General features: G+C 28.6%; 7 protein-coding genes and 1 long non-coding RNA gene across 25 annotated transcripts in view; 5 read left to right on the top strand and 3 right to left on the bottom strand.

Moving 5' to 3' along the window:
- Nucleotides 1-2,641: 2,641 nt before the first annotated feature.
- Nucleotides 2,642-3,345, bottom strand: LOC118448090 (uncharacterized). The gene is made up of 2 exons (XR_014982238.1): nt 3,207-3,345; nt 2,642-3,037 (listed from the first exon to the last, which is right to left on the bottom strand). It is a non-coding gene; the product is annotated as an uncharacterized LOC118448090 (long non-coding RNA).
- On the top strand, nt 2,887-4,656 carry Prdm13 (PR/SET domain 13). Its single transcript, XM_035880876.2, has 4 exons — nt 2,887-3,066; nt 3,209-3,458; nt 3,542-4,136; nt 4,240-4,656. The coding sequence occupies exons 1-4, from the start codon at nt 2,887-2,889 to the stop codon at nt 4,472-4,474; spliced, it is 1,260 nt and encodes a 419-aa protein (XP_035736769.2). The 3' UTR covers nt 4,475-4,656.
- Nucleotides 4,657-5,263: 607 nt separating this feature from the next.
- On the top strand, nt 5,264-6,408 carry ATPsyndelta (ATP synthase, delta subunit). 2 transcript variants are annotated; one of them, XM_035880890.2, is made up of 4 exons: nt 5,264-5,377; nt 5,601-5,726; nt 5,837-6,034; nt 6,129-6,408. In XM_035880890.2, exons 2-4 carry the CDS (start codon nt 5,610-5,612, stop codon nt 6,294-6,296), a joined length of 483 nt encoding a protein of 160 aa, XP_035736783.1. In that variant the 5' UTR covers nt 5,264-5,377; nt 5,601-5,609; the 3' UTR covers nt 6,297-6,408. The 2 variants fall into 2 exon arrangements, with proteins under 2 accessions (XP_035736783.1, XP_035736784.1); XM_035880891.2 differs by having other exon boundaries at nt 5,299-5,397.
- A 319-nt stretch (nt 6,409-6,727) lies between these two features.
- Nucleotides 6,728-11,824, bottom strand: LOC118448082 (uncharacterized). 5 transcript variants are annotated; one of them, XM_035880869.2, is made up of 6 exons: nt 11,578-11,737; nt 11,397-11,498; nt 10,707-10,930; nt 9,597-9,879; nt 9,222-9,408; nt 6,728-9,099 (listed from the first exon to the last, which is right to left on the bottom strand). In XM_035880869.2, exons 3-6 carry the CDS (start codon nt 10,891-10,893, stop codon nt 7,570-7,572), a joined length of 2,187 nt encoding a protein of 728 aa, XP_035736762.2. In that variant the 5' UTR covers nt 10,894-10,930; nt 11,397-11,498; nt 11,578-11,737; the 3' UTR covers nt 6,728-7,569. The 5 variants fall into 5 exon arrangements, with proteins under 5 accessions (XP_035736762.2, XP_085513335.1, XP_035736761.2 ...); XM_085657209.1 differs by having other exon boundaries at nt 11,397-11,492; nt 11,578-11,734; XM_035880868.2 differs by having other exon boundaries at nt 11,397-11,824.
- Nucleotides 11,825-12,205: 381 nt separating this feature from the next.
- Pdxk (pyridoxal kinase) lies at nt 12,206-13,882 on the top strand. Its single transcript, XM_035880889.2, has 7 exons — nt 12,206-12,415; nt 12,526-12,625; nt 12,726-12,869; nt 12,937-13,057; nt 13,151-13,293; nt 13,368-13,547; nt 13,671-13,882. Exons 1-7 carry the CDS (start codon nt 12,323-12,325, stop codon nt 13,778-13,780), a joined length of 891 nt encoding a protein of 296 aa, XP_035736782.1. The 5' UTR covers nt 12,206-12,322; the 3' UTR covers nt 13,781-13,882.
- Nucleotides 13,883-13,904: 22 nt separating this feature from the next.
- Nucleotides 13,905-18,833, bottom strand: RpIII128 (RNA polymerase III subunit RpIII128). Its single transcript, XM_035880845.2, has 15 exons — nt 18,527-18,833; nt 18,224-18,378; nt 17,945-18,121; nt 17,586-17,877; nt 17,346-17,503; nt 17,177-17,282; nt 16,923-17,108; nt 16,744-16,857; nt 16,464-16,664; nt 16,110-16,387; nt 15,890-16,029; nt 14,958-15,797; nt 14,679-14,843; nt 14,466-14,596; nt 13,905-14,391 (listed from the first exon to the last, which is right to left on the bottom strand). The coding sequence occupies exons 1-15, from the start codon at nt 18,602-18,604 to the stop codon at nt 14,008-14,010; spliced, it is 3,405 nt and encodes a 1,134-aa protein (XP_035736738.1). The 5' UTR covers nt 18,605-18,833; the 3' UTR covers nt 13,905-14,007.
- A 169-nt stretch (nt 18,834-19,002) lies between these two features.
- Nucleotides 19,003-21,407, top strand: LOC118448084 (isovaleryl-CoA dehydrogenase, mitochondrial). Its single transcript, XM_085657211.1, has 8 exons — nt 19,003-19,221; nt 19,648-19,737; nt 19,840-20,061; nt 20,125-20,452; nt 20,526-20,619; nt 20,686-20,776; nt 20,861-21,029; nt 21,102-21,407. The coding sequence occupies exons 1-8, from the start codon at nt 19,084-19,086 to the stop codon at nt 21,242-21,244; spliced, it is 1,275 nt and encodes a 424-aa protein (XP_085513337.1). The 5' UTR covers nt 19,003-19,083; the 3' UTR covers nt 21,245-21,407.
- Nucleotides 21,408-21,628: 221 nt separating this feature from the next.
- The window catches only part of Zasp66 (PDZ_signaling and DUF4749 domain-containing protein Zasp66), a 12,754-nt gene continuing 10,953 nt past the window's right edge, over nt 21,629-23,429 (top strand). For 3 of the 13 annotated variants that reach the window (XR_014982227.1, XM_085657212.1, XM_035880877.2), the window contains exon 1: nt 22,392-22,851. Coding sequence is in view for 12 of the 13 variants with exons in the window: in XM_085657212.1 (XP_085513338.1) it covers nt 22,738-22,851 (114 nt within the window). In the remaining variant the exon portion in view is untranslated. Of the gene's footprint in view, nt 21,830-22,383; nt 22,852-23,429 lie in introns of those variants that run through there. The other 10 variants (XM_035880885.2, XM_035880882.2, XM_035880880.2 and 7 more) reach the window with 8 other exon arrangements.

The raw sequence follows: 23,429 nt of genomic DNA, 5'->3' as shown, positions 1-23,429 counted from the left end.
AGCGCACACATGCGTGGAAGAGCCCATTGGTCACGGAGGAACACTTGCTCGCTTGCTGGCTCGTACTTTTCTGAATGCACCCTGATTTTAGAAAGAGATGGATCAAGGGTAGCACCCCCTGCGTAGGATGCGGGTAAACTTTGAGGTTTACCAATAAACCACAGGAAAAAGGTAGAAAGATTGTTGTCAACGAGATAAGAAGAGATATTTTCATTTCTTATGTGTCTTTTTTTGGCTTTTCTTTTTTTGTTTCTTTTTTTTTCATTTCATTTTACGTTTTATGAATTACGTTTTACAAAAATTTTCCAGCAGAAGATATAAGTATAACTTTTATTTTAACCACTTGAGATTTCATGGATAAACAATTAGAAAGAATTTTTTAACATGCATCCTGAACACTTGTTGTAAATTCTGAAAAAGAACGAAAGGCTTGTGTGGTTAAGTTTCGAAAGACCAGAGAAAAAGAACAAAAAAAAAATATATATATATATACATACATATATACAGAGAGGGTTTTCCAAGGGGTTGATCTAAGGGATGGTGCGGCTTGTGAACACTCGTGTCATTCCCTGCTACGGTACCATCCACCCTACCATGAATCACGAGGACCATGGCTGCAAGACCACCACGAAAGAACCATCACCATCTTCTGGTTTTCCTTGTTAGGGTAGTCTATGACTAAATCCGTCTGTTCTTAAATCTAAAAAGTAATTGTGAAACGTCGTTAAAATTTGATAAAAATCTTTAGTTAATCTTTGTTTAATGAGGCTTATCATTTAAAGATCGAACGTTTTAAGTCTACTCGGTACTAGCAATTAGCAGGGAATACCTGTAATTACGTAGAACTTTCTAAGCTTTATACCCAACTATAATACATTGTCTCTTCTCATAGATTAGACAAAATTATTATCTCAAGAAAACGTTAAATCGTAAGAACTCGATAAAGCTTCATTTGCTAATTTATTATGTCAGTTATGATTTCATCGTTAAAGTAAATCATAGAAGTAAAGAGAAAAGAGAAAGCATAAAAAAAAATAGAAGGAAGAAAAAAATTAGATATTCATCTTCAATGCTAGACAAATCCGATTGGAGTAAAAGATCCATCGAGATCTAACCGGATGATTAAGTAAATCCTTGATATATCGCACTTGCTAGATCTATGCAAGAGTGCAAGAAGAATGAGCCACTTAATTTCCTAATCAAGCGTTGATTCAGATGCACCTTTCGACAGATCCCCTGCTCGCTCTCTCTCTCTCTCTCTCTCTCTCTCTCTCTTTGTCTATCTATCTATCTTTTCTTTCTGGATAGAACGTAGACCGAATTGCAGCTGAGCCAAACAATGTCCTTTCACATGAGGCTTTTATAGCCCCATCAAACGTGTCCCATCTCCCGTTGACGTTCCACAAATCGCGAATCTTCTTTCTCGCTGAACGATCTACCACTTATCTCGATTCACTCGCTTTCGCATCCCTTCATAGAATTTTTTTTTTATATGCGATCTATATGCGAATTATCTAGACGAAATTATAGGTAAAAAGAAATTTCAATAGTATTTTGGACGAGATTATTCAGCGTAATATCATATAACGGACTTTAAGTTAAGAAGTATGAAATGATTTAAAATAAATAAACTTTTTTAAAGAAATATTTATTAGTTTTATTAATTTTTTATCATGATTCTGTTATTTTTATTGTTATTTACAATGACCTTGTATCTTTTCTTTTTTTCAGCATTTTCCTACGACATTCATTAATGCTTGTTAAATAATCTTTTCCATCATAAATCAATCGCTGTCGATTGTTGCGATTATTAATTAATACTTTTTGAAATAGTAAGTAGATATCTTTCGTTGATAGAAAAGATATAGGTATTACGGGTTTATAGTGTTCAGCGTCACGCAACCGCGAGTACGAATATAAAATCTGCGCAGGTATAAACCTAAAACTTCGCTCCAAATTATCGCATTTTCACAAAACTTAAAACATATTAAATAAGTTATTTAAAATACATGAATTATTGAAACAAATGAAATTGTTAATTACACAGTTAAATATTTTATATGACCATGTGATTTTGACAAACATATTTCGAAGAATTTAAAAAAATGTCTACATCTTTTAACAAGTGCATTTGTCGTTACAAAATTTCAACAAAGAATTGTTTATTTGAAAGTTTAATTTCTTTATCAATTTTATCGATAAAATTTTGTTTATATTTATACAAAATAATTTTTTCTTAGTATTTAAAAAAATAAAATAAAAATGTTTTGTGAAGTGTCAAAATCTTGCTGCACAATTTTCGTTTTTACATTAAAATAATAAATAAATATATTTAAATAATATACATGGATGAGAGTGGGAGTTAAGAATTTGCAAGAAGTACCATTACACCTTGCACTAATACAAAAGCGAACCAACCCCAGCGAATAGCTTACTTCACCCCCCACCATTCTGTAACACTATTGGACTATAATTCGAGATATGCGATAGGAAGAGGGTGTCTCCTCCCTCTAGGGCGTTTAAATACAATTAGACATATACTCATAGGAAAAACTAGTGGGGGCAAATTAACAATCCGGACATTTAAAGGCCGTGCGTAACTCGGTTGATAGTTAGTAGACATTTTCACTTCATTTGGTGGTTACCAAGGTCTATAGAATTCTAAGTATTTTTCATTGTTAAGTCACAACAATTTTGAGTCAGAGTTCTTAGTGGCGAAAAATATTAGAACGTTTTTGTGAATCTTCTACTACGGTCTTGGATCGCAATTCTTAGTGCTTGAAGCCAATAGAATTATCAATTAATTTCCGAAAGTATTCGACATCAACTAAGGTCGAATATTACAAAGTTTGAATTATTTTTAAATAATACTTAATTTATAAAACGATGTATCCCCTAATGGTATCAGACAACTCAATGATGAATCTGGAGAAATTCGGAGTATCGAGTTCATCACAAAATCGTCTCCCAATCGTCAGAGCAGTTACTTTTTTGAGGAAAAATGCTATGACCGAGATCATTGAGTTAAATAAGTTTCCTGAAAAATGTACATCGATAATAAAATATGTAAATATTTTTGATTTTTCAACATTTTTGTGATCTTTTTTGTGATATTTTCTCTTAAGTTACAATCAAAAAAATAGGAAAACAATTACATTTATTATCGAGATAAAAAGAAAAAATTATCAAGAGTGAAAGATCATTACAGGTTGAAATTGCCGAATCGGAAGGACGACTATATAGCTTAGATAGGCACATTGACGCCTCTTCTTGGCTCAAAATAGTAAGTCTTGCGACGGATTGCCACACCAATAATATATTACTAATGCCCAGCGAAAAGGGGGTAGTAATAAAAACGATCAGAGATATAGCTCCAGGTGAACTACTATTCTTGTGGTTCTCTGAAAATCTTTTACTCGTATTAAATATACCATTTTTAAATCCGCGTAATATTCAAGGTAACATGATAAGAGATAAGAAAAATTCCTTTATTCAACGAATCATTCGATTTTTCTCATAATATCTTCTTTGTTTGTTACAGGACAAGACCGATATATTTGCCACATATGCCATACCGTTTTCGAATACCCAAATCCTCTAAAACTTCACGTATCCTTAGATTGTGACCGGTTAGACCTTAATTATTTGTGGAATCTTCTATCGAGGAAAATTTCTTCGTTATCAAATTTATGTCCTCCAACACCTTTCCGATTTCAATTAACCGCTCCCACGGCTATAATTTCGCCAATCCTCATCGAGCCTCCAAATTCCCATAGATCCTTAAATCCATCACCTACGTCATCTAATCAGTTCTCTCCTTCATCTTCGAATCAACCTTCTCCTGGACAAATTTCACCACACTTGCTGGCCTCGATATATTCTATCAGGCACAATTTGTTAAATCGACCGTCGGCATTTAAACCATACACATATATGAATGGATCCGACGTTTTATCCGATCTTTGTCCACCAACCGCGAGTAATGAGAGACAACCCGTATTAGAAAGACAATCGACTGCTCATGCTGCAGAGATTGAAACTATTGCCAGTAACCTTGGAAAATCTAAAGAAGGTCATCTTTGTATATATTGTGGAAAGATGTATTCCAGGAAATATGGGTTGAAAATTCATATCAGGTAACTTGATAATTTGAAATCTTCTCTTACGATATAATGATAAAAATAACGGAGCAAGTAATAAGAGAAATTTTTGTTTTTGTTTTTGTTTTTCTTTTTTCAGAACTCATACCGGATATAAGCCATTGTTCTGCAAATATTGTCATCGACCATTCGGAGATCCGAGTAATTTGAATAAACATATGAGGCTACATGCTGATGCCGAATCACCATACAAATGCGAAATTTGCGGTAAAATTTTAGTAAGAAGAAGAGATTTAGAAAGGCATATAAAGTCGAAACATCAGAATAACATTGATACAACTTCTGAAACTTCTGACGACGAATTGGATGATTAAACGAAACTTTCGATCGGTAAGTTTTTCGTGAATTCGTGATATTTTCTGCAATTATACACTGTTTATTTATTATTCTTTAGTAATTTTTAAAATCACTAAAAAATGTTTCTCGTAAGAAACATTGAAATAAAAGTGTAAAAAACATAAAGCTGCCATGACAGTTTAAAATTTTGATATTATGCGCCTAATAATATGTAATATTTTATACAAGAAAGCAATATGTTTTTTCACGTCATATATTTTCTAAAAGATGTTTTATATAATATATTGTACATATGTATAGTATAAGATAATTAGATTAATAAGTTACATTTGATGATACTAAAAAGACATTTTTATGAAATAAGTGTATGTATATATATTTATATATATATTTATATATATATATATATAAAACTCGACTCCATCATAAAGTGCAATTATATTTACACACTTTAATGTGCCTTTTTTATAGTATGTTAAACATACGCAATATTCGATGCATTTTTTGAAAGCTGTGAAATAATTGTAAAACTATTCTTCAGCATATATAAATCTAGATGGGCGAATATTAAACTTATATATTAATTTGTTATCTTAATTTTTAAATAAAATTGTTAAAAGATATACGTGTTAATTTCTTAACAAATTAATAAATATTCATAATCTACACAACGTATAAATTGTTTACTATAATATATATTATATTCTATATGCTAATAATATTTTAAATAAAAATATTGCAAAATATATCAACTATTATATTAAAGACCGTTTGTTGGTAAAAAAGGATTTTCTATTACCTGTAACGTACACCAGCGACACCACTTAATCAGTATAGAAACTAAGTTTCAATTCTTTCCATATTCGTTTGCGCTGTGTGATCCTCGATAGCAGCATTTACCTTTTCTTAAATCTATACAGGTAAAATTAATATCATAAAGGTATTTATAATGTTAAGATATAATTCGAATACGTATTATTTTCGTGCAGTTAAATACTTTCGTAAAATAATTAAACATTTAAATTATTTCCATAATAAGTAAGATCGACATTAAGGTTATATATCTCAATCTTATGATGTAACAATGTCATTGAACCATATATATCAAAATGATATAACATTTGAAAAATGTATTAAATTTAGGCTGGTAAAATGGCAACTATCGCTCGTAATTTTCGGCCATATTTAAAATATATGCGTAACCAAGTCAGGACTTACGCCGATGCATCTAGTGATGAAATGAAATTCACATTTGCTGGTGCTAATCAGGTAAAATATAAACCTTCTTATATATATATATTCTTATATAACTTATAGAACTATAAAAAAAGAATTAAAATATATATCTCATGATTCTTATAAAGTAACTTTTTTATTAGGTATTTTATGATCAAAGTGTAATTCGACAAGTAGACGTTCCATCATTTTCTGGTTCCTTTGGTATCCTTCCAAAACATGTACCTACCCTTGCCGTATTAAAACCAGGTGTTGTTACAGTTTACGAACAAGATGGTAATACCAAAAAAGTTTTTGTTTCTTCTGGTACAGTGACGATAAATGAAAATAATAGTGTACAGGTACAATTTTAATTTATTGATAAGAAATATTTACTGCATACAAAATTTGTTTTATATATATATATATATGCATATGCATTTATAAAATGTATAGATTTTAGCAGAAGAAGCTCATCCGGTAGAAAATCTTGATAGTTCTGCAGCAAGGGAAATACTTAGTAAAGCTCAGCAACAACTTTCCTCTGCGTCATCAGATAAAGATAAAGCTGAAGCTGCCATTGCTGTTGAAGTTGCAGAAGCTCTTGTGCAAGCGTCACAATAAGTATAAAAAATTGTTGAAATGACGCTATTAAATCTTAGATACACATATTTAACATATAATTATTCTATTGCTGTATAAAATGCAGTAAAAATAAAATCTTATATTAAGATCATTTGTTCTCTACCAGATAAATTAACAATCTAAATAAAATTTATATATATATATATATATATATATATATATATATATATATATAAATAATCCTATTAATTTCTACACAAATCAACTTTAGAGGTTTATAATAAAAAATAATATGTATATACAAAAAAAAAGAAGAAAGAAATGATATTTTGTATTATAATTTATTGTATTATTTTATTTCTAACAGCATAGAAATATTGCAAATTATGAGCTATTTAGGTACATAAAAGTTATCTTGTGATCTAAATCTGATACATTTCTCAAGTAGATGAACACCCATAAAAAATCTCACACTGTAATTGTTAAAATAATACGAAATAATGAGAATCATATTAATTTATCATTATTAAAATATCAGAATATGTATGATTACTGACAAAAGTATTGTAATCATATTACTCTACAGTATAAAGAATATATTATTTAGAAATATCCAACATTTTTCTTAGGCATGGTGTATAAGTATTTGGCACTCTGTACAATAAAATTATATAGTAATACATAAACATCTACTAATAATTAAATAATAAATAATTCTTTTTAGTATTTACTATTAATCTAGATTATTTGGTATAATTCACAATGTATATAACAATTTCAATTTTGTGTGTATAATATCTGCATATTAAGAATGGTAAAAATTGGAGTTGATTGTGCAAAAATTTTAACAATAAAAGAAATTATTGTTTACGTTTTTTTCAAAAATATGTATTTATATGATATTAATAATTTGTACTCCTTTATAGCCATATTCAACACGTAATATCAAAAAATGCATTTTTACTATTTGATATTGCGCGATAATTAATATAATACGATACATATGTAAAAATGTTGTACAAAATTTATCAACATTTTGGCACAAGAATCTCACAGTATATTATATATTGCATCTATTACGAAATCTTTTGTTAAACATTACACGCGCGCGCGTACACACACACACATATATTCAGTCATACTTTTTTAATTTATTCTAAGTAAAAACCTATAAAGGCATTTAAATTGCTTAAGTCAAATTTAAAGCTAAGCAATGTAGCATATAAACTACTAACAATTGTAAATTTTTTTTACATAAGTTTATACTATATTTTCTTTCTTGATGACTAGTTATTTCACACAACTTTGTACTTCATTGATTTTTTGTCAATTGGCATTTTAATAGTGATAATAACGATTTTTCTTTACAAGTATCAGTATTAGTATTTCTACAACAATTAGCATTAAATATTTTTTGCAACTGCTGCAAAGTTTGCAAGCAAACTACTACGCAACAAGATTCACTATTTCCAGAAATGGAATTGCAAGCACATTCAATTTGTAAACATTCATTATTCACAGTTTTCATTGATATATCTTTTTTAATAGTTCCCGATAAAGAAGTATTCGTGCAATCTTGACAATTCTGCAAATGATTGCATTTACAATCAATGCATTTACAAATATCTGCATCTGCAGCAATTTCTTGCAAGACGTTTCTGTGTTTTTTATATCTTAAGTAATCGATCTTATATACGTCGTTTTCATTTTCCTTAGACTTGGTTATGATAGGATTTGAAATAACAGTGTCTATACTTACTGCATTAACTGTTTCTAAATTTTGCACATTCTGAAATTGATTTTCTATTTCTAATGGATAAGGGTCAGGTCCTACTAAATCTACTAATGAATGTACCGCTGTAGGAAAGGCGTTCAGCTCTGACCAAGATTCAGTCACAGGTGCAGTAGCTAATGCTGTAACATCTACCCAAGCTGAAGGTATTTCTTCTTCAGATGCTATAGCTAATTCCACAGCCTCCGATGGGCCATTTATTAAAGTGCTAGGTGCCAAGGATTGAGTGATTACTTCAAGAGACTCTGTTTGCAATTTTGTATCATGAATGAATGAAAGGTTGTCCAATTCTTCATTAAAAAGTTGTACAGTGTCTGATGAATTCAATATATTTCTTTCTTGACTAGTATCACTATATAGTGAAGCTGTATCATTTTTAGTTGTCAATGTTTCATTTATCAGATTATCTGCAAAATCATTTTCACAAACCAAAGATTTGTTATTAAAATTTGTACCTTCTGAAATCTCAGCAATTGTGCTCTGCAAGCCATCCTGTATAATTTTCTGTTCTAAATTTAATGGATTAGATGATTTATGATCACTTATATCACTATGTAATTTGTTCAAAGAACAAGGCAATACATCGGACTCGTATACATCACTTTGAACCTTTATCATGTCAGTTATATTATTAGATTCCATGTTAGAATCATTGATGTGATGAAATTTTTTATAGTCTTCATTATTATTAAAATTACAAATTGTCTGACGATCAAAACTATCAAGAATATTATCAGTTGAAAGAAGATTAACTGTGATAGCCTCATTTGGACAATTTATGATTTCATTGTCAATATTATAATCCAATTCCTTGTTAATTGAATTATCATTTAGAATATTTAATATTGAAGTTTCAGATATATGTTCATTTTCTTGAGTTGAAATGTATGTTATATTTTTATGTTCTTGTGCCTCATCTGAAGGTAATGATATATCAAAAGATGATACCGTTGCATCATTGGCACAATCTGTTTCATTTCCCACATCTGTTACAATTTGGGATATATCTCTTTGGTTTTCAATACTATCATCTATTGAATCTTGATGACTCTGTAACAATATATATAATTATGTATGCATAAGTATATATTAACTGTTTTTTATTTTTTTTAATTACCTATTTTATACTGCTCTAATTAGATGTTTATAAGTATTACTAATATGCTACTTACTACATCTTCGTTATTAACAGTCTTATTATGAGTTTTAATATGACTCTTTAAACTATGAGGAGTAGTGAACGATCGTTTGCAGTTCTTATAGGTACATGTGTAAGGTCGTTCTCCTGTGTGTGTCCTCTTGTGTGTTTTTAAATGATGTGAAGCTGTAAAAGCCTTTCCACAACCTTTTTCTCTACACCTTTAAATATTAAACAAAAAAAGAATTAATATCTATAATTAAACTCATTTATATGCTAATATATCTAATATAGCTGGTGAACATAAAAAAAATAGAAAATATTGTGAAATGTTCAATTTAAACTTTAAATGTTTGACTGAAGCTAACTCCAGAAGAAATTCTAGATTTGTTAAATCTTTCAAACATACTTGTAAGGTCTTTCTTGAGTGTGAGTACGAACGTGTTTCTTGAGATCGCTTAGAGTAGTGAAGAATTTAACACAGCCAATTTCTTTACAGTTGAATGTATTACCACTATGTAGTCTTTGGTGAGCTCTCAATCTGTAAAGGGTATTGAATGCTTTTCCACAACCTTTGTGGGTGCATTCAAATGGTTTTACTTTTGTATGTACCCTAGAGTGGATCTTCAGGCTGTATGATGTGAGAAAAGCCTTCCCACAACCTGGCTCTGCACATTTAAATCGAAACTCGCCTGAAAGTTTTGAGAATCCCTCCACATAAAAAATTTGTGGGGCTACCTTTTCTTGCGGCATCTGAAAGCCATGCAGGTCAAAGCATTCCCTTTATACTAACAATGATGACACAATAATTTCGAATCAAGACTACATAAGCGGCAATATAAAAAACAAAAAGCATTATACAGTTCATATTGATGGTAATATATAAATATTATTAGATCTATGAACTTACCTTATCTATCTATCCTTTGAAAGCACTAACACGAAAATTATTATTAGTATGAAATAAAAAATATTCTATTTTTTTTACATATGAAATTATAATTATTAAAACATAAAATTAATAATAACTCCCAACTACAATTAGCAATATAAATTTTTTTTAAAAGAAACAAAAATGATAAGACATGAAAGCATGTTAAACGATTAGCAACATTCATGATATCTTTATGAAGTACTATTGATTTATAATAAATGTCAAAACATACATTTTACTTAGGGTAACACATTAATGGATATAAGAAAATGTATGGATGTATTCACATTTATTTGAATACATTATATATCATTTTTGAAGAATACATAAAAATAAAAATATATCGCCAGTAAGATATATATATATATATATATATATATATATATATATATATATATATATATATATATATATATATATACATATATATATATATATATATATATATATAATATGTATAAATACATGTTAAACACGTTAGATTTTTTATAAAAGATTGTTTTATAAAGAACCTATAAACAAATTGATAGACAACACTGCATTCATATGAACTTATTTAGCTAAACATAAACAAACAAAAGTTACCTTTATGAGTCTTTATATGGGTGCGTAAATTTCCAATTGTACTATATGTTCGAGGACATCCTTCATATTCACAAGTATAACGGTTAATATTTTTTTGATTTGTATCCAAATCTATATTATCAGTAGTAATTGTTTTATGTAAAAAACCATTAGACGAAGAATAATTCTCTTTGGAATGAATATGCATATGAATTTCTTGAGGACGAATCACATGGTGGATGTGGCTAAATATAATTAGAATGATACATAAAGAAATTAATATAATAATAAAAATATAATAATATAAAATATAATAATAAAAATTTTGTAAACAAAAATATATTTATATTAAATGATATAATATGCGAATAAACATTTACAGTGTCATTAAACATCTTTGAAATAAATTTGAAATTAAATCTATTAGAAAATAATAAAATACGATTTATCAAATATTAATAATCAAAAGTTGAAGTACAAAAAATAAGAATCCAATTTCAAAAGTACTCTATCCTTATAAGGAAACGACGTAAAAACTTATGATACATATAGATGACATAAAGATTTAAAGATTAAGAACATATTTTAAATTCGAACTTTAAAGATCTCAAATAAGGAATAAGATTAATTTGTTAATATAATATTTATTAAAATATTTTTATAATTTATAATAATTTTAATAATATTTATTAAAAACTTTGCCAACCTTACCTCGTACTGTTATTGTTAGATAGCCTTTCATTGTTAACATATTCATCATCGGAGTGTTTTTCATGTTCAAATACATCCGTTTGTTCGTAAACTTTTCTGAAACTAGGTAAATCTAAACTATCATCCAAATAATCCTGCAAATCAGCTGCCACAATAATGTCGTTGAAATTATCATTAATACCATCGGCATTTTCACCGTCATTAACATTTTCACTTTCCCACGTCGCCATACTTTTCAGGCTGCACAAAACAAATCATGAGGTAACATGAATGCAGATGATCACACTCTCTATTGAAACTACATTAAAAATTATAAAGAAATAACTTGTCTCTCTCTCTCTCTTTTTCTCTCTCTCTCTTTCTCTCTCTCTCTCTCTCTTTCTCTCTCTCTCTTTCTCTCTCACTCTCTCTCTGTGCCAATCGTAGATAAGATATAGAAGATAAATATTTTCTAGTGGTAATTTTGAAGTGTTAATATATTCATACTTCTTCAATATAATCTTAATATTTGCATAAAATAAATTGTACCTAAGTATTATACTATTTAATTAATGTCAATATCTTAAAGTTCAAGCTAATACTATTATATAACTTTTAATTTATACTATACATTTCAAAACACGGAAACAAGACTATTTTAATATTCTTTAATAAAGAATAAAAAAAGAAAAGAAAAAAAAAAAATAAAAGAATATAAAATACTGTACTGTTTTATTTATAATCGGTAAACTAGGAATCATTTATACTATTGAAGATACATATTAACAATTGCTAATAACAATTCTTTTTTATTATTATTATTATATATCTACAGTGCTTCTAATCAACGAAAAAGGAAAATGTGACTTGTGATTATTTTCTTATCATTTTCAAGTTTAGAGAAAGAACATTATTAATTGCGTGTATTTCTCATTGAGAATAATAATATGAATTCGAAGCAAATTCCTCGGGTTCTCTCGATCCAAAGTCATGTAGTGTCAGGATATGTTGGTAATAAAAGTGCTACTTTTCCACTCCAAGTAAATATAAAATATAATTTTTATAAATAAAAATAAATTTTTTTTTTTATTTTTTTAAGGTATATTTCTTCCATATTGTACTTCTATGAATTTAATAAATTTCGTTTTAGTTATTAGGTTTTGAAGTAGATGCTATTAATTCTGTTCAACTATCAAATCATACAGGATATAAAGTTTTTAAAGGACAAGTACTTAATGATAAGGATTTAGGTGAGTATAATTTTATAACAATGAACGTTATTGTTTTGTTGCATAAAAAATATATATTTCATAATATTATATTATCTAATCCAAAATATTTATATTATAGATGAATTGGTACATGGCTTGGCAGAAAATAATTTGGATCATTATACTCATTTACTTACAGGATATATAGGATCCGCATCTTTTTTGAACAGAATAGCTTTATTAGTTGGAGCATTAAAGCAGAAGAATCCTGATCTTATATATGGTATATTTATTTATTTCCTATTAATTTATTATGATAACAATTTATAATTTTTATCATTATCTTTTAGTATGCGATCCTGTTATGGGTGATAATGGTAAGATGTATGTCCCTAAGGAATTAAAAGATATTTATAAAAACAAGATAGTTCCCCTTGCAGATATTGTAGTTCCAAATCAGTTTGAGACTGAGTATGTAAAAAAATAGTATATTCATAATTCATAATATTGTTTATTACCAATTGCGGTTTTTTCTTAAAATGAATTATATGCATTCTGTTTTAGATTGTTAACTGGTAAAAGTATTAATAGTTTAGATGAATTGCAAACTGTTATAAAAGAGTTACATAAAATGGGACCACAAACTGTAGCTGTATCATCTGCAGAAATGGATAATAAAATATTAGCAGTAATCAGTTCATTGAAAGGTATTCTTAATAATGTGTTAAGAATTAATATGAATTAACTTAAATATTATTTCTCTTCATTTATTTTATTTTAGACGATGTACTACTTAAGGTTGATATTCCAAAAATACCATCATCTTTTACTGGTTCTGGTGATCTATTTGCTGCTTTATTTCTTGCTCATACGTATCTACATGAAGATATTAAAACAGCGACTGAAAAGACAATAAATTCTTTACAAGGTGTTCTTTTTGAAACTTTCAAATCATTCAAAGGTAAATTTTCTTTGAAATTCTGTTTTATGTATATAAAAGTACATACATACATATATACACATACGCATACATATATGTATGTTTTTACATAATTATATATATAGATAATTGTTCATCTTTCAGAATATAAAGATGATAGGACGCAATTTGCACAAAGAATAGAATTACGCTTGATACAAAGCAAAAGACATATTGAAACTCCTGAAATTAAATTACATGCCGAATTTCTATGATGAATGCATCGTAAACAATATATATACATATATATTGAGAATATAAAATGATAAAACAATTATATTTTACAATAGATGACGTATAATAGATGAAGAAAAGACTTTATTAAATATAAAAGACGTATTAAATTTGATAATATTAATTTTATTAATGAAATGTAATCTATATACAATGATCATGAACAAGTGAATTCTTATATAGATATTATTGTGTATCATAAATATATTCAATCACAATAATGTTTTAATGTTAAACGAGGTACAATATTCATAGATTGTAACTCTTGAAAGAGCAATTTACAAGCGTATGGCATGGAAATAGTTGAAACGCAGGCACTAGAGCGGCAACTATGGCACCACCCACTGTACGCCATTAGACCACATTTATTACAAACATCAACGTCAAATGCATCACTTGATATCATTAGTCTTTCTACTAACATCATACTAGCTCCATATCCAATCAGACAATCACGTTCCATTTCACCTAAACGTAAACCACCTTCTTTGGAACGACCTTCCGTTGGTTGGCGTGTAAGAACTGCTCTAGGTCCACGGGCACGAGCATGCATTTTATCTTGTACCATATGCTTAAGTTTTTGATAGTATACCTGTAAAAAAACATTTCAAATATTGAATAAATAATATTCATAAGGTAGAAAAAAATTCGAATTAAAAATCTTACAGGGCCAGAATAAATATATGCTTGAAGTGGTTCACCCGTAGTTCCAGAGTAAAAGATGTCCTTTCCCAAATAATTGAAACCATGTTTTCTAAGTTCTTCGCAAACATCTTCAACTTTGGAACCACCAAATGCTGTGGATATAATTTATAATTATTTGTAATAACTTATCATTAGAGTAGTATCACTAAATTTTATGTTTTTATATAAATTTACCTGTTCCATAATGAAACTGTCCCTGAAGGACACCAGCTTTACCAGCAAGCAATTCTATTAACTTTCCAACAGTCATACGAGATGGGAAACCATGTGGATTCATAATCATATCAGGACATATACCATAATCGTTAAATGGCATATCTTCTTGTTCCACAATTAATCCTATGTGAACGATATAAATGTAAAATGACAATAAAAAGAATATATCCTATTTTATGTGATCAAAAAAAGAAAAAAATAAAATAAGAAAGTGAACAAAAGAAAAAGTGATTGTACCAGTTACTCCTTTTTGTCCATGACGACTACTAAATTTATCACCGATTTCAGGCCTTCGAGTTTGTCTTAATAGTAGCTTTATCAAAAAAGCATCTTCCGCATTACTAGATATCATAACTTTTTCTACATACGCAGGAACTGGACCTTTGAATACAATGGGAACATCTCGATATTCTGTTTGTGCCTGGGCATTGGCAGAATTAACTGGACCAATGCTGGACGATGGTGTAGATTTATTTACCATTACTTTTTTATTTTCTACCATTTCACCTGGAGCAGCAATGCCATCACTGTCAATTATTTCATGTTTCCACACTGGCTTTTTAGTAGTTGTATCGATTAATGGACCCATTATTCTATCGTAACTTTGATTAGCATATCTTTTCAAAGTACATTTTGCATTTCGATATACCAAACATCTTCCGTATCCTCTGTCAATAGAAGCTTTATTTAAAATTAAAGCGTCCTCAATGTCATACCCACTATAAGACATAACTGCAACTGTTGCATTTTGGCCAGCAGGTAACTTGTCAAAATTAATGAGTTCTATTGTACGTGATTTCACCATTGGTGCTTGTGGATATACTAAATTATACATAAGAGTATCGATACGATTACGCTGATTATAACCAATGGTTCCCATAGCTTGTTTACCCATAGCACATTGGTAAGTGTTTCTTGGACTTTGATTGTGATGTGGATATGGTACTAAACCAGCACAAACTCCCAATAACGTAAAAGGTTCAATCTCTAAATGTGTCGTGTTCGCATTTATATGTGCTTCATTAAATGCTATAGAACTATCATTTTCTTCATTTACATCCAAATATTCAATTAAACCTGTAAGTGAGAATAAAATACAAAAGTAGAATATAAAGACAATGTAGTTAATTAATTGTTTTTAATATGAGTAATCATTATAGTGTACTTACCATCTTGTAAAAAATCTTCAAAAGTTCTAACACCTTGTTCCAACAATTTAATATGTTCTTCGTGAACCAGTGGTTCTCCTTTTTCAACAATTATGTAAGGTCTACACAAACGACCTCCGTCAGAGCTAATTTGAATACAGCTGTAAGATTTAAAAAAGATATATATAAGTACTTTTATAAAATATAAATAATAATACAGACAATAAAATTTGTATTATACCTGTGTTGATGTTGTGTAAATATGGAAACAAAACCATTCACCAGACCTTTTCTACGTAATAATCTGAATATATACACAAGTCTCTGATAATTTTTGACAATGCCTAAAATGTTTCCATTTAGAAAGACCATATACACGTCTTTATTATTAATTTCTTCTCCACCAAGTATATTTACATTTTCAACGCCGAGATTAAATGCTAATCTTATAATAGGTTCTTCTTCAACTTCTGTAGTAATATGTGTCATAAGAGCTAAGTTTTTAACTAATCCACAACTCTGTTGAAATAAACCACAAGAAAAATTATAAAACATAGATTAAGATAAATGTAATAAACAAACATATATTTTTTACCTCTCCTTCAGGCGTGTCACTTGGACATAACATTCCCCATTGCGATGGTTGCAAAGATCTAGGACCAGATACTTTTCTACTTTTTTCAAATTGTGAATTAACACGCGTCATCATGCCAAGAGCTGAAATATATGATAGCCTTGACAAAACTTGAGTGACTCCATGCCGTTCCATTTTGAACCTTTTAATAGTCCAATTACCCTATTAATTCAAATACATTTGAATCATTGAATATTCGATACATATTAGTGAATTATTAAAAATAATAATGTTTACTTACAGATGATATAGCGAATGCTAAACCATTTGTAATTTGATCTTGTCTCATATGTTTTACAATATCAAATTGAGCTGCTTTTATTTTTGGTATATTTTTATCTGCAATTTGTTTTAACTACAAAAATGATATAAGTAAACATTTTGTTTCATAGGATATATTAATAATAATATTGTACATACTTCTCTATTAAATCTTTTAAATAAATCTTCAAACATGAGAGATAAAAGGGAACCAGCCAATTCTAAACGTTTGTTACCATAATAATCCCTATCATCTACAAGTTTTCCATCACCTTGTGCTTTCATAACTTTTCTTACCATTAAAGCCAGATAAGTGGCTTTTAATTTAAAATTGAAATCGTTGACCTATATTAATAATATATACATTTTTTTAAATAGATATTAATACTATGATATATTCTGAGAATACTTACAGGAACATGAGATAGTACATTAGTTGCTAAAATATCCTTGATTTCATCAGTAATACTAGCTTTGATCATAGAATATCTTTTTTGTTTCCTTTTATTACTTAAATATCTAAAAAAAAAACATAATCGGAATTCTATTATATTGAGGCTTCATGTAATTGTAAATAGGTACCTTAAAGCCTGATTTTGAGCAAAAACATGTAATGTATGACATTCTTCTAAACTGGGTGCAAATTTTTTCATAAATTCTTCTTCTGCACCAATAAGTTGCATTATTTCTTGATCACATACTATTCCCATTGCTTTAAATATTATTGTAACAGGTACGTCCTAATAATTAAAATACATTATTACTAATTTTTATTTTCTGACAATGCAGATATATCATTTATTATAATTATAACTTACTTACATCCTGAAAAATATTATGTCTCATATAATACTTTCCACCTTTACCAACTATATTAGTTTTTGTCTTTCTTTCTTGTGTAGAGCTATTACAGGATGCTACTACGCATCCTTTACTATCTTCTTCTAAAATAATTCTATTTCTAAGCATTTGCTCTTGGATAAGTATAACTTTCTCTTGACCATTAATAATGAAATAACCACCAGGATCATGAGGACACTCGTTCATTTTAGCCAATTCAAAATGAGATTTGTTAGTTAATACACAATTCGAACTTCTAAGCATAATTGGCATTCTAGAAATAATTAATCAAATTAGTATTTTTTAAATGGTATTTTAACAAAACAAATTTTTAAATCTACCTTCCAATCAATAAATTATTTCTAATAATAGGTTGATGACCTCTGATATATTCAATGTCAACGGTAATCGGTGCAGAGTAGTTTAAATCTCGCAATCTACATTCATGTGGAGTAGTAGACCGTGTTACATTAAAACCTTCCTCTACATCAGGAGATCCAACATGTACGTTCAAGTATCTATGCATTAAATTTTAACAAATTAAATAAATAATTAGAAAAGAAAGTAGACATATTATTAATTATTATTTAAACGTTAAGAACAATTGTAATAGTACTTACTTTACATAAAACAAAGGATCTGCATCGCTAAGTACCTTTTCATTTGTTTTAACTATTTTTTTTATTTCGACATTAATAAAATAATTGAAGGAATCAATGTGTTGTTTGACTAAACCTTTTCCTTTGAGAAAAGCAGGTACTAATTTCCACTTATCCTATATTATAAATATCATGTGAAATATATTATTATTATTATTATTATTGCACATTTTTTTTAATGCTATTAACATAATCATAAATAAATAAATAAAATGATACTGAAGACTATAACTTTTTTGTAAAAATAAGTAACCTCTTTAATACCTGTATATGTTTCACAACTCTATTGTATTTTTGTTCTGATTTTATACCGTCCAAATTACTAAATTTTACTTCACCCATGTTTTATTTTGAAATAAAATTATTTAAAACTTACAAGTATATTTAATAACCGAAATTTCTACAACTAAACATGACTCAATAATAAGCCATGCCGTTTGTATATTACTGTCGGCAAACACACGCTACAACGTGATACAATGCAACGTGTGTAGAATACTTTTTTCCTCTATCGATAGTATAATATTAAAAATAATTAAACTCTTGTATAATATTAATCTTTAAAACAATTAATATAATAAAATCGTAATTATATTTTCTGTATAGTTATAATATATAAATTTGTTTCTTTCAATTCGTTGTTTTGAATCGTATATATTTGCACATAAAATTATGAATTTTCTAACGATAAGAAAGTTTTATCTAAATTGATGCAATGTTTGTTACACAATATATATATTGTAATATATTATAATGGTAGTACTATTAAACACTAAATAGTGAAATTCTATTCAAATTTTTATTTTGTGATATTTTTAAAAATGTGGTATTTTAATATATTAAAAAACGTATGGCTTAAAAATTCTATAAAATATATTTACAAATGTAATGTAAAATATTCAACAAAATATTATAAAATAAATGAAAATACATTTGGTTTAAATGACCAGCAGAAAGAGGTTAGTTAATTTGACTTTCTAATAATCCGAGTTTTTACTGAGAAATGCAATCATTATCGTATTGTAACATAACAAGTTATTTCATTATTGATGAAAATAAATCAAAATCGATTTTTATAAAATATATAATATATATATTTATATTATAATATTTTTCATATTTTATATTATTATTTAAATATGAAATTCTTTATTTCTATTAATATTATTTATAATTGATTATGAGATGATATGTGATTTTTGAACTTGTAGCTCGCTCTAACAGCCAAGTATCTGAACTAACTTCGTAGGCTTATTGATTTATTTTTAAAAAGGCGTTCTTTGCGATAGCCAAGATTTATACTCGCAAGGATAAAGAAATATCAATATTATGGCGCAATAAAGCATGTTTTATTAATTTAATTTTACTTTTATTTATTTTTACAGCTTCGCAATTTGATTTTTGATTTTGCTCAGAAAGAATTGGCTCCTAAGGCAACTGAAATCGACAGAAAAAATAATTTTGATGAACTTAGAGTATGCATTACCAAATAAGTTTTTAAATAATTAACATTTGTTTATTTTTAAATTTATATATTGTAAAATTAACCATTAAATTTATATATCGAATCTTTTTAGACATTTTGGAAAAAACTTGGTAATTTGGGTCTATTAGGAATAACAGCTGATACGGAATATGGAGGAACCGGTGGTTCGTATTTTGAACATGTAATAGTAATGGAAGAAATAAGTAGAGCATGTGCAGCCATTGGACTTAGTTATGGAGCTCATTCCAATTTGTGCGTTAATCAAATTAATAGAAACGGTACAAACAAACAGAAACAGAAATACTTGCCAAAGGTAAATTAATTAATAATAAGAAGAAAATATTTTTATAATAATTTTCTAATGATTATAATTTAGTTATGTAGCGGTGAACATATTGGGGCTTTGGCTATGTCAGAGCCAGAAGCGGGATCAGACGTCGTATCGATGAAATTAAAAGCCGAAAGAAAAGGCGACTATTTTGTTTTAAACGGTAATAAATTTTGGATCACAAATGGTCCGGATGCTGATGTTCTTGTAGTTTACGCCAAGACAAATCCAAATTATTTGAAACCGCAACATGGAATCACAGCTTTTATCATAGAACGAGAAATGGAAGGGTTCAGTACAGCTCAGAAATTAGATAAATTAGGAATGAGAGGATCGAATACTTCGGAGTTAATTTTCGAGGATTGTAAAGTTCCTGGTAAATCATAGAACTTTTTTTATATAAATTTCATCTGATTGATACAAAATATGTACATAATAAATATTTGCAGTGGAAAATGTACTCGGAGAATTAAACAAAGGAATATATGTACTTTTCAGTGGTTTGGATTTGGAACGTTTGATTTTAGCAGGTGGTCCTTTAGGGTAAGATATGACGATTTGATTATTTTAAATAACTTCTTGTATTAAATAATTTAAATGCACTTTTAGTATACTTCAAGCTTGCTGCGATGTTGCATTTGAATATGCACATACTAGGAAACAATTTGGAAAGTATATAAGCGAATTTCAATTGATACAGGTGATATCTCCTAAAAGTTGTATATGATAAATAAAATACTGAATAATGCATAACATGTACTAAACTCATTTTTGAAACTTTTAGGGAAAAATTGCAGATATGTATACCACTCTAAGCGCTAGTAGAAGTTACTTATATTCAATTGCAAGGTCTTGCGATGCAGGACACGTGAATCGCAAGGATTGCGCTGCAGTGGTACTTTACTGCGCTGAGAATGCAACGAAGGCTGCTTTAGATGCGATTCAAATACTTGGTAGTTCATTGTCACTTCTTTCATAACGATACTTTCTTTGATTTTTATATATTTTGTATTTATCAATTCCAGGTGGAAACGGATATATCAATGATTATTCTACTGGAAGATATCTAAGAGATGCTAAAATTTATGAAATTGGTGCAGGAACTAGTGAAATACGTAGGATGCTCATTAGCAGAGTGATTACCGAGGAATATTTGCAATCGAAGTAATCTTTGAATCGAAAGTATCGAAATAACTTTCAGAAGTTATTTTTTTAATACCACATATAATAGCACATCTATATCTCATCATATTATTTTTATTTACTTATTTTCTTCATATGCTATATATATGTATCTTTAGAGACCATTAATAAACGACCGTCTAATATCATTTAATGAATCATCGATAATGCTATATATCAAAACAATATATTACACATGATCCTTTGAATTGTTGAATAAATCTATACAAATGAGTCATTAGAATAGTAAAGTTTGAACACTGATTGACTAACCTTTCGCGCTATAGGTTGCTAATTTAAGGCGAAGTTTACGTACACAATAGATCCGTCTTGCTCCATCTTAGGGATCTTACACCTTATCTCATTTCCTTTCTCTTTTCTATCTCAAGACTCTTCGATCACACAGTGAAGCTAAACTAATTAAATCGTTCGAGCATAGGGGAGAAGCTTTCGGACGATTGCGGACGTCAGTGAAAGTAGCTCTCTAAGAAGAGTACAAGAGAGCAAAGGACTTTCATCGTTAGAAGAAATGGCTCTTAAGTTCTCCATAGGCAATTATTACGAGACCTATGTGAGTATCTGACTCAACCTGAACGGTTTTCAGAACTCTTACACTTTAGTATTTCTTTTTTCTTTTTTTTTGTAATTTTATATACATATAAAAAAGAAAAAAGAAAAATGAAACAAATATCCACAATAATTATCTTTCCCCTTCATTATACGTAAACCTATAAAGGGTTTTAATAATATCTGTCAATAATCATTTTCTCCAATTTTTACTTATTTAAAAAAAATTCTACACCAATTCTTTACTGATTGTCGTATATAAAAAAATTATTCTAATTTACTACTACGTTGATTTTAATTTATATATAATATAAAGACAGAGAAACAAAATATGATGTGATCGATAGAAAGGACTAATAATATTAAGATGGGATATTCTAATGAAAGGTATTAGATCATTGTTGAATCTCAACGACCTCCCACAAGGAAGAACTGTATGGAAATAAAATTGAATAGGGTTGAGAGGTTTTGTTAGAGAAAATCTTATGTGCGCGCGCAGATATGTGTATGTTTGCCGTCCGCCCCAACTCGTAAATGCCAGAGAAATGAGTGCAGGTCGGACCAGAACAATACAAGTGGGATGCCAATTCGAAATGGGGCCAGAATAGCAGAGGCAGCCTGTTAGTTGAGCAACGAGCTTTCGAGTTAGGCCTGTCAAAGTCAAAGTACCGTTGTGAACCATCTCAGTTCTCGTTTGTCTACGTGCGCGTCATTTTCACTATTTCGTTTGTTATATTATCATAATACTCTATTTATTTATTTATTTTTTCCTTTTAATTGTTTCGTGCTCCTAGAAAGTTATTTATCAAACATTTATTGAGAAAAGTTTTCTCTCCTCCTCTTTTTCTCTCTTTCTTTTTCTCTTTTATTGTGTTTGTTATTACGTTACATCGTGGACTAAAGGATTAGAGCATGACGAGAAAGCAAACTTTGATCATAAAACTTAAAAGATCCAGTACTGGTAGACCTTGGGGAATAAGAATTGCTGGTGGAGCTGATTTGGGTTCACCTATTGTCGTCACCCGCGTGAGTTTCTTTTCAATTTTATACGAGTGATCGAGAAAGGAACGAAAAAATTTGTAAGAGAGATCTACAAAATAAAAAAAAATGAAACAAATGAGAATTAACAAATTAACATATGAGAAAATATAAGTGCAATTTTATGTGCATCGCTTGATGGCCCTAAAAAAAAGAAAAAAAGAAACAAATTTAATTACATAATATGGACAATGAACTCTTTTTCGACTTAATCAAAGTTGTCGTGCAAGTCTTCGTGATTCTCTAAAATTCTAATGTTCTTAATCAAATCATACTAAATCTGATTTTAAACATATTGTTGCATTTAATTGTACGGATAAATCTATGTTAAAAAGTTTGTATATGTTTATGAGCTTCGAAATCCTTTGGCACAATTATTAGATATAGTAAGAGAACGATAAACATACATGGACTAATGCCAACTATTTTTATTACTAACACAATTATAGGATTAGTTTTACTTATAACCACAACAAATATACATACATATATATACACACACATACACAAAAATACTGTCTTATTTACGAAATACCAGCTTTATTTTATTTTTATATAAAAACCAT

The sequence above is a fragment of the Vespa mandarinia genome, chromosome 5 (genome assembly GCF_050613455.1).
Source record: "Vespa mandarinia isolate Hongniang chromosome 5, ASM5061345v1, whole genome shotgun sequence".
NCBI lineage: Eukaryota > Metazoa > Arthropoda > Insecta > Hymenoptera > Vespidae > Vespa > Vespa mandarinia.
Note: the sequence above shows the minus strand (reverse complement) of the source record. Positions and strands in the feature narration are given on the sequence as shown.